The following is an 11129-nucleotide window of genomic DNA, read 5'->3' on the forward strand; positions in this document are numbered from 1 at the left end:
CGCTAGTCTCGATCTCTTGTGAGACTCTACAGAGAGTCTGACAGCACCATCCTTTCTGAACTCTTCAGCCAGTACCCATTTGTACCAAACATTTTAGGGTGTTCCTGAGCATGAAGTTCAGGAAGCTACAATTTGAGTAAATCAGAACAGAGATGTAGCCTGAACTCTGTTACCCACTAGAGCAGTTTCAGATCCTTATTAACAGAAACAACTAGCTAGTATCAGCAGTAATAAGATGACTCATTGCAACCAACAGTTATTCCATTTACAGAACCTCCTATACCAGCTGCAGAACAACAGTTAGCAACCTCCCAGCCTAAGAACCATCTCAAATTATTTAAACTCTTCAAAGATGAGGGAACTCAGGTGCAACAAAAGCCCTGCAGTGTCCATCAGAATTTGGTCATTTCGGGACCTGCATTCCCCTCCCCACTGGGAAAAAAAAAAATAGCACATAGTTCCCTAGACCAAAAGTTAAGTATTCCATAAGAAGGTTGTTCAGTAACTCCCCTTTGCTGACTTCTCTATGCACCCTAAGCAAACAAACAGTCACACCAGGGATGAACTTGGCCCTCCTAACAATGGTAGCTGCCATCTCAAATCTTTTGGGTCAGGAAAGATTTAAGCAACCTAGTCTAGAATCCATGGGGGGGAGAGGGAGGGGGAGAAAGACAACAGCTGGGAGATGGAGGGTTCCAACACATGTAGACTTTCTAATCTGAGATTTCTTTTGCAACACATACTTATAAAAAACATGTCAGGTGCCCAACTGTCTCATTTCTGTTTTTGCTTCCCATATTTTCTTTGATTTCTCAGACAATGCATACAGAAAACTAGAGTGAAGGGGCTGTGTATAGGTGAACAACTGACTTGCAATACACAGGTTTCCTATGTCCATAAGAATTTGGCTTATTTTTTTTGTACTTTATGCTTTACACCCTAAATTTACAAAAAGAAAAAAAGAAAAAAAAAAAGGAGGACTTGTGGCACCTTAGAGACGAACAAATTTATTTGAGCATAAGCTTCACTTCATCGGATGCATTCAGTGGACTGCATCCGATGAAGTGAGCTGTAGCTCACAAAAGCTTATGCTCAAATAAATTTGTTAGTTATTTGTTAGTTATTTCCTTTTCTTTTTGCAGATACAGACTAACATGGCTGCTACTCTGAAACCCTAAATTTAGTTTGTGTTCCAACCCATAACATGCACTCTGTCTACCTATATCATTATTTCCCTCCGCCTGGACATTCAGATTTTCAATGTTAATTTTAAAGTATGATCTTGTGTTGCTGAGACAGTTACATGGTACCAACACCTTCTCCACAGCATTGTGATTTCAATAACAAGTGCTTTGCAATTCAATAAAAACAGAACATTGCCACACAAATCAAACATTTACCATGTTTATTCGATTAATAATCGCAGAGTCACATGTCTGGCCTTTCCACAAATAGGTCACTTCAAACTGCTTGATTTGTAAGAGCCACTCATGGCTGCAGACTGTGGTATGTGTACACAGCAACTAGAGACCTGAGGCTGACCTGTGCTGGCTCATGGGGGTTGGACTGTGGGGCTGTTTCATTGTTGTGTAGACATCCAAGCTCCGGCTGAAGCCTGAGCTCTGGCACCCTCCCATCTTGCAGGTCCCACAGCCAAAGCTCCAGCCCGAGCCTAGAAGCCTACACAGCAATAAAAGAACCCTGCAGCTGGAGTTCAACTCAGCTGTCACAGGCCAGCCGCAGGTTTTCCTGTGCAGCGTAGACACACCCTCACTCTCACAGGCTCCACAGCTTTAGTTTAGTGCTAAATTCCAAATGTGAGTTAACAGGCAACATTTTCCTTCTACTTTTTTGCATTACAGACCCATCAAGCTGTAATTCAATTACTACTTTTTAAATCACCTTTTTGGTATCCTGGAAACCTATCTCAGCAACGCTTTGTCGGTTCCACCAAATGCATCCGATGAAGTGAGCTGTAGCTCACGAAAGCTTATGCTCTAATAAATTTGTTAGTCTTTAAGGTGCCACAAGTACTCCTTTTCTTTTTGCAAATACAGACTAACACGGCTGCTACTCTGAAACCTTTGTCTAACTAGCTCTATCTCTGCTCCTTGTGAGCAGATTGCCAACTTCAAGGACTTTATAATATACCTTGAAAAGACCTTGATCATCAGCCTCCCAACTCATATCAGAAAAAAAAAAATGCAGCAACTTATGGCCCTGAACACATCAGGCATCAGAGTCCCCAGTAATTGCCAATAAAGGCTGCACATCCAGATAAAGTGTGCAGAATCAGCAGTCACTCAATGGAAAAAGTGCAAGTTCAAATAGTTTTGAAGGGCAATTAATAGTAAAATTAAAAGGGGAGCAAAGTGTCATTATTAGATTCCTAGCCAGTTTAGTCCAAATACACCTCCTAGAAAGTGCCCAATGATGGCATCTAGCCTAGATCTGGAGTCCTCCACTCACCAACCTCATCCCAGAACTCACTAACCTCATCCCAGAACTCACTCTTTCCTAAGGCAGTTCTACACTTAAAATGCTGCAGCAGCACAGCTGCATCACTGTAGTGCTTCAGTGAAGATGCTACTACTCCGACAGGAGAGTTTCTCCCATCGGCATAGTTAATCCACCTCCACAAGAGGGGGTAGCTATGTCAATGGGAGAAGCCCTCCTGTCGACATAGCGCTGTCTATACTGGTCTGGTATAACTGTGTTGCTCAGGGGTGTGGATTTTTCACAGCCCTGAGTGACAGTTATACTGATGCAAGTTTATAATGTAGACCTGGCCTAAATAGTTTGTTACTTTGATTCTCTTACTTTTTCAGGAATTCCTACCCATTTTCCTTTTTTAAACAAGGCTACGAAGGAATCCCTAGTCTCCCCCTCGGCAGAGCATCTGGATGGAGATCCATATCATGCCTGGAAGGATTTCTGCTATGAAAAACGCCAGTCTTTTTCTGAATTACAGCCCCTTTCAGGACTGATGTTGAAATCTCAAGAAACAGGGCTGCAAAGGGGACAAGGTCTATCTCTCTGCCTTTAGTCTGAAGGGATCACAAGGAACAGAGTTTTTGCTGAAGAGAGGGAAAGCCCTGCTAGTAATCTTTAGCTAATTAGGAAATTTTCTAAGCAATAGTTACGTGTGAGCAGCAGAGTCTGAATGACAAATGTTCAAAGGTTAAAAGTTATAAATTTCATTCCCTTGCCAATCTTTAGCTAGAAATCCCTCCCCCATTTATATCTAACTATCCTGGCAAGGACTACTGGTTGTAAATATTACTGGGTTATGCTGGGAAAAGGGGTCACCTACACCACTTAACTTCAGTTAAATCAATGGGCTTAGGCAGATGAATTCAACCAACTTCTCTCAAGCCGATCTACTGAGGCTCTTATAACAGTATCCACCACTGTAGCATAGTTCCCATCACACAGGGAAACTGAAGGAAAATGATAGGGGAGTCTGGAAGTGGCCAAAAACTAAACGAGATCTTTGGGAAACCTACTTGCCTTTGAGCTTATACATCTTTTCCCCATTTAGTAGTTGTGATTATAGGCATCAGAATAAATAATTCCTAGGATAGAAAAGGGTGGAAAGAGGGAGAAAGAAAGAGCACTGATCATAATTGGTCTATGGAACTCCCTGCCACAAGATATCACTGAGGCCAAGAATTTACCAGAATTCTAAAAGGAGCAGACATTTATACAGATAAAGAGAACACTAGTTATATTAGATAGTAGTAATATAAAAGATATGGTTTATGCACTGAGGCATGAGTTAACTACTGACAAGGTGAGGAAAAATCTCATCATTTTCCACGATGGAGATTTAACACCTTCCTCTGAAACATCTGGCATTGGCCACTCTTGGAGACAAGACTAGGTGGACCATTGTTTTAAACTGGTCTGGCAATTTCTATGGTATGGAAAACTGTCAGGACAGAAAGTATGTTAGAATATCACTGAGTTGGGAAGAATTTTGCAGGGGGGTGGGAGGGCCAGGATGGGCAGAATATGGAAAAAAACAACAACAACCAACAACAAAAAATCAAAAATAATTACTTGGGGCTCACAATAAAGTTGGGTCCTGGCTAATTTGGGAGCCTGATGCAGGGGAGAGGATAAAAATCCAATGTTTCTGTTTAAAGAGGTGGAACTCTTGAGAAGTTAACTAGGTTATTCCATGTAGATCTGCTGAGCCTCAACTCACCAACACACAGCTGAGAGAATACTTGCAATACTGCCTGCTGTCTTTCACGATCATACAAAATGGAATTTTCTAGAATAGTTAACTCAATCCAGGAAGCTTAGAAGAATTTGATGGTGGATAAAAAATGTGAACAGCTATCTAATTGGCAATCAACTCTTTATACCTTGTGCACAGGGAAGTACCATGGAAAACATGTAAATAATGAAAGAGCTAATGTCTACACCACAACTGAACACCCATGGCTGGCCCATGTCAGCTGAAGGACCCTCCAGTCTGAGCCTAAATGCAATTAAACAGCCCCATAGCTGACTCAGATTTGCAGGACTCTAGCTGACACAGGCCAGCCATGGCCTGTGTCAGCTAATTTTAGTCACTGATTTTAGTGTAGACACACCCTTAGTGGTGTCACCTAACAAATGGAGGTAGGAACATAAATATCCCAGATAAGCAACAGCTGGGATGAGAAGCATGAATAAACAGAGCTTTATTCGCACAGCGTCCTATACTATCACACAACTGTGATAACCACCTAACAGCACATGAAGGAGGGAGATAAACTGTTTCAGTCAGGGCCATAAGGTGTAAGTATCGGATGTGATGGATCAGATCATGGGCTAGTTCGGTACCCTGCCTCTTGAACTGACAAATGCTAGATACTCCAAAAGAAGTCAGTCAAGCTACCCTTAATGAACCTAACCAACTGTGTATGCCAATTCCTTTCCACCCACCACAGGTAATCAGATTGTCATGAAGGATGGTATTTTACTACCTTTGTTCTCTTTATCTGCACAGTTAGAGGTTATTATTGGTTATAAGTTTTAGACTAGAAGGCAGGAAAAATGCAACATACAAAACTTTAAGACTAGGACATCTTGCAGCATTCTACAATCATCATGTATATAGTACATGAAATGAAACTTTAGCCAGCATTGTAGTGCAGCCAAGCTAGGGTGAAAGAGGCAGATGTTTAGGGTGTAACATTGCTGTATGTTGTTAGTTTAGGACAGGAGGGTCCTTCAGCCATCCACTCTCATAGTCACCTCTTCCCTAAGTTTTGTTCACTCCCCCTAGACCATATTCCTTCCACAACCACCAGTCAATCAGCTCAGACTTCTCTGCTGCTCTCAGCCCCAATCCGCTTCCCTGATTCATGCTTGACCAATCACCTCTGGAGAAACTCCAGGGATGCTGCTCAACTTGCTGCATTAAAAGTTTGTTCTTTGCTTTTTCAGTTCTGCCATTTGCCTCATCAACCAGTTTCCTCCCCTCCCTGACTGGCTCCATACATCTAAAACCCCCATCACAGCACTGCTGCTCCTCAAACTTGTGCCACCTCCTTCACCCATTTCTCTTTCAGCCCAAGATCTTGTCAAGTTTCTCAGAAGGTGAACAACTCTCCATGGTGAAGGCCATCTGCTGATCCTCAGCTCACACACCCCTCCTTGTTCAGTCTAGGGGCACCTCTCCTCTCCACTCCCAATCCCATCTCCCTCCATCACAAGCGATAATTGAGCTAGCATCCTCCCCATACAACAGGGGCAGCCACCGTGTAATTCTTGGCTCATCACTTCCCTTCACCAGAGATTGGCACACCTGGAGGAGCAGGTGATGTGATACAAGACAAGAGAGAAGTAGTAGGGAGCAGAATTGTGAAGATACTCAGAGGTGAGGATAACAGACATGAACTTGATGGAGTGAAGCAGGAGGAGCCAGTAGAAGGATCAAAGATGGGTGTGCGCAACATGGTCAGAGTGATGGGCAAGGAAGATGACCTCAGTAGCAGCATTCTGAATGGACTGTAGGGGGTGGCATCAGCATTTTGGGATACCACACAGAGAGTGGCAGCCACAGCGGAAAGTCTCAGAGACCAGGTTGACAGACTCAAGTTTGTGGGGCTGGGGCTGACACACTAAAAATAGCTGTGTAGAGGTTACAGCTCGGGCTGGAGCTCAGGCTCTGAAGCCTAGGGAGTGGGGTTATCTTAAGAGCCAAGCCAAAATGTCTACATAGCTATTTTTAGAATGACCGGGGCTCTAAGACTCACTGTCATGGGCTGTGTAGATGCACGCAGGGAGACCAGTGGTGAGAGGTTATAGTAACTGGGGGGGAGGGGGAGAAAGAGGCGGAGGAGGTCTGGATGAACATTCCTACTAGCTGGACAAGAAGAAATAAGACAGATCTCAGAAACGTTGTGGAGGGAGAAGTAGAAGGATTTGGCCAAAGCCTGGCTGTGCGGGCAGGAGAGGGTGGCATTAAAGGTGGGCCTGATGACTTTTCCCCAGACTTTCCTGCTCATGTGCTACACCCCACTGGTTCCGCTTTCCTCCATCCCCTTTTGTCTCCTATCACGAGCAGCCCTGAGCTTCTCCCACATAGCTAGAGCATCTTCCCTGTTTTGTCACACTTTCCCCACACCCACCTCTTTCCATAAACTCTAATCAACAGCATACCAGAACCTTCTCTTTGAAAGGTCAGCAAGACCTCAGTTAGAGAGGCAAGGTAGAGGAAAGACAGTACAGGAAGGCTTAGGAGTCTCGTGTCTGCCTAGACTGTAAGATCCTCAGGACAAGGCCCAATATTCACTCCCTCTGCAAAGCACAGGACACACCAAGGATGTTACATACAAATCTTATGTCAGCAAGTCTCCAAGGGAATCTAGGGAGGGAGAATGCATTCCTCCAAGTCTGATCAGTGCATCAACCCTAATCACGTAGGCACTCTTCACACCAGCACATACAAACTGCAAACTGCTTTGCCATGCTCCAGCCCTGACATACATCACAGTCAAATCTCCAGAACAGAAGACCCATCTGAATTCATGTGAACAGCCCCCAGATGTCTTCCTTACCTGGTTCATGACATAGGTAGGAGTAAAATCCTTCAGATTTCAGCATGATGAGCAGTGATGCCCAGCCCAGAAGAACAGCAGAGAAGAGAAGATTCTCTACAACAGCTGTGCATGCCATCCACCAGCGTCGCCGATGCGCAGTAGCAAGTGTGGGAGCCATTGCAACACGTGAGGACTTATTTCTCTAGTATCTAAACCTGTAACAAATTGAAAACAGGACTCTTAAGTTCATCCCCATGTGTCAATATTTATAGAATTAGATATTCCTGGCTCCTACTTGCAGGTAGGGGCTACATGGGACATAATTCAAATACAAATATCTTCTCTGACAGATGTGCAAAACTACACACTAAATCAGGGGTCGGCAACCTTTCAGAAGCGGTGTGCCGAGTCTTCATTTATTCACTCCAATTTAAAGTTTTGCGTGCCAGTAATACATTTTAACGTTTTTAGAAGGTCTCTTTCTAGAAGTCTATAATATATAACTAAACTATTGTTGTATGTAAAGTAAATAAGGTTTTTAAAGTGTTTAAGAAGCTTCATTTAAAATTAAATTAAAATGAAGAGCCCCCCCGGACCAGTAGCCAGGACCTGGGCAGTGTGAGTGCCACTGAAAATCAGCTCGCGTGCTGCGGGTTGCCTACCCCTGCACTAAATAGAAGCCATTGGGGCGTAAAACTAACCTCTGCAGAATGAAATTCAGAGTCAATGTCAAGCATGCTGCTCAGAAGGGAAGAGAACACAGGTGCACTTGGACCTGGCCTTATTATGGTCCCTCTGCTGCATATATTGCACTCCAGGGGAGTGTTCAGCGCTTCCGTTCTACCTGCTGAACAGCAGGTATGAAAGCACACCCTGGGTGAAACCATAGCAGGAGAGCAGCAGACTCCCACTGCCTGCTCAGAGCCCATTTTTATGGCAACCCCAGTGTTGTGCCTGCCACCTGTAGAGAGATGGACAGAGAGGACAAGGCAGACCTCCTTTTTAAGAAAAGGAGTACTTGTGGCACCTTAGAGACTAACACATTTATTTGAGCATAAGCTTTCGTGAGCTACAGCTCACTTCATCGGATGCATCCGATGCTGTAGCTCATGAAAGCTTATGCTCAAATAAATGTGTTAGTCTCTAAGGTGCCACAAGTACTCCTTTTCTTTTTGCGAATACAGACTAACACGGCTGCTACTCTGAAACCTCCTTTTTAAGGTGGCTCCAACAAGAAATACAGCAGTTTGCAGAATGGAGAATCATCCAACACATCAGTTTATCTGCAGCACTGAAGGCAGGAGAGGTATGGGCCCTACAAGGGTGCCAATCTGGTTATCTATGCTGTTGAGTCTCAGCCATTCTTGATCATTTTGAGTCCATCAAGCTTGAGCAAATGATGGATTCACCCTACACTGGAGTGCAGATCTGCTCTGAAGAGCAACTGTGAAAGTGGTGTTTTAGAAGCACACTGATTTTGGCTGCCCTATTTGAGACAGCCTGGGCTTGGTTTTCAAGAACTTTGGAACTCCAAAATCATTGACCATTTATTTCAGTTCCTAAGCTCAGGGTGTCTACCTCAAATATCTGTTGGAAGATTTGTTGGTCAGGCTAGATCAGTGGTTCTCAACATTTTCAGACTACTGTACCTCTTTCAGGAGTCTGATTTGTCTTTCATATCCCAAGTTCCCTCTCACATAAAAACCTCTCCGGCTGCTCAGCTCTGAAGGCAATGCCACCACCAGCAGCAGGACAGAATTAAGGGTGGCAATAGCATATTGTGCCACCCTTATTTCTATGCTGCTGCTGCTGGCAGTAGCGCTGCCTTCAGAGCTGAAGAGCTGGAGAGCAGCAGCTTTTGGCCAGGGTGTTCATGTTGTTTGCAAAACAGGAGGGCTATTTTTAAAATCCTGCTCCTGTCCCACCCTGCAATATCCACTCCCACATTGTTTGTTGAATTGTTATCCCTCTCCCAATGTTATGGCACTGGACTCCAGTCCTGCTGCAGGGCTCTAGAGCCAGTTATAAACTTGGCAAAGAAGATGAATTGGCCTATCCCCTGGAAGACCTCTGCATACCCCCAGGGGGTACACATACCTCTAGTTGAGAACCACTGCTCTAGATGAGACTCATAGCCCTATTTGAAGGAGCCATTTCTGTACACACTTTTCAGAGAAGAGCCCAATTCAATTATGATGAGGGAGACAAGGCCATGAGGAAAAGTCAGGAACACCAGGGCTCCCTTGATTACTGGATCTAGAGCAAGTCCAAACTTAAAAGGTCTCTTTCTCCTGGGTCACACCCAGCATGGAGGGTCTGACCCAATTTACTAACAGGAAGCTTGAGCCTAATGCTGCAGTGACGGGCAGAACCCTGAACCCCGGCCCCCTCATGCACTTCCCCACTCACAGGGCCGGCATGTCACCTGGCACAAGGTGCAGCCCTGCCCTGTCCACATGAGCTACCATGACCCTTCTTACCCCACACAGACCCCCCCCCGCCCCCCGCCTCTGCAACAGCCAAAACCAGTCTGAACCGGCCACAGCACTGAAAAGAGAGGGAAGAGCAGGCTCTGGGATGCCAGCTCCCGAATATGCAGGGACTGACCATCACATTGGGGATCCCAGCCTCTGACACTGAACCCCCCCAGCTGGCTCCAAAATCTGCCCCCAACCCTCAGCTCTCCCCTCAGTACCCTCTGCTCCCCCTTTCCATCTGTCCCCTCCCCCCTAAGAGTGCCCCCAACTCCCCCCTCTTCCCACTCTGGGTACCCCAACCCCCTCGGCGCCCCCCGCTCCCCCTTCTCCACCCGTCCCCACTCACGGTGCCCCCAACCCTCAGCTCTCCCCCCAGCACCCCCCGCTGAGCCTCAGCATCGCGCCCAGTCCCGGCTCACCCCGCCCGGCTGCCCGGCGCGCGCGCTCGGATCTCGCTCGCGCCGGTTCCACCCGGTGTTTTTTATTCGGCTCCTCAGACAAAACAGCGGCGGATGGTGATTGGCGGCGAAGGGGCTGGAAACAGGCGGTGACCAATCAGCGCCCTCCCGGCATGGAAGGGGGCGGATGCCCCGCCCCTGAGGTCGCGAAGACGAGCGCGAGGGGTAGCTGCGGCTCTGGCTGCCTCGGGGAGCGACCCCGGGCCAGGGCGCCATGTCCCCCATGTCCCAGTGCACCCACCGCCCCCACTGCACCCATCGCCCAGTGCACCCACCGCCCCCAGTGCACCCACCGCCCCCCGCTGCACCCATCGCCCAGTGCACCCACCGCCCCCAGTGCACCCACCGCCCCCGCTGCACCCATCGCCCAGTGCACCCACCGCCCCAGTGCACCCACCGCCCCCAAAACACCCACCGCCTCCACTGCACCCACCGCCCCCGCTACACCCACCGCCCCCGCTGCACCCACCGCCTCCGCTGCACCCACCGCCCAGTGCACCCACCGCCCCCACTACACCCACCGCCCCCGCTGCACCCACCGCCTCCACTGCACCCACCGCCCCCGCTGCACCCATCGCCCAGTGCACCCACCGCCTCCGCTGCACCCATCGCCCAGTGCACCCACCGCCCCCACTGCACCCACCGCCCAGTGCACCCACCGCCCCCACTACACCACCGCCCCCGCTGCACCCACCGCCTCCACTGCACCCACCGCCCCCGCTGCACCCACCGCCCAGTGCACCCACCGCCCCCGCTGCACCCACCGCCCAGTGCACCCACCGCCCCCGCTGCACCCACCGCCTCCACTGCACCCATCGCCCAGTGCACCCACCGCCCCCACTACACCCACCGCCCCCGCTGCACCCACCGCCTCCACTGCACCCACCGCCCCCGCTGCACCCATCGCCCAGTGCACCCACCGCCCCGCTGCACCCACCGCCCCCACTGCACCCATCGCCCAGTGCACCCACCGCCTCCGCTGCACCCACCGCCCCCGCTGCACCCACCGCCTCCGCTGCACCCATCGCCCAGTGCACCCACCGCCCCCAGTGCACCCATCGCCCAGTGCATCCACCGCCCCCACTGCACCCACCGCCCAGTGCACCCACCGCCCCCACTACACCCACCACCCCCGCTGCACCCACCGCCTCCAC

General features: G+C 48.5%; 1 protein-coding gene across 3 annotated transcripts in view; it reads right to left on the reverse strand.

Annotated features, from left to right (window-relative positions):
* SLC43A2 (solute carrier family 43 member 2) overlaps positions 1-10027 on the reverse strand; it is a 51163-nt gene extending 41136 nt beyond the window's left edge. The window contains exons 1-2 of one of the 3 annotated variants that reach the window (XM_038375265.2): positions 9937-10027; positions 7059-7255 (exon numbers count right to left, since the gene is read on the reverse strand). In XM_038375265.2, coding sequence (XP_038231193.1) covers positions 7059-7218 — 160 coding nt within the window. In that variant the 5' untranslated portion in view covers positions 7219-7255; positions 9937-10027. Of the gene's footprint in view, positions 1-7058; positions 7256-9225; positions 9479-9936 lie in introns of those variants that run through there. The other 2 variants (XM_043499178.1, XM_043499177.1) reach the window with 2 other exon arrangements.
* Positions 10028-11129: the final 1102 nt, after the last annotated feature.

Source organism: Dermochelys coriacea, chromosome 17 (assembly GCF_009764565.3).
Source record: "Dermochelys coriacea isolate rDerCor1 chromosome 17, rDerCor1.pri.v4, whole genome shotgun sequence".
In the NCBI taxonomy this organism is placed as follows: Eukaryota; Metazoa; Chordata; order Testudines; family Dermochelyidae; genus Dermochelys; species Dermochelys coriacea.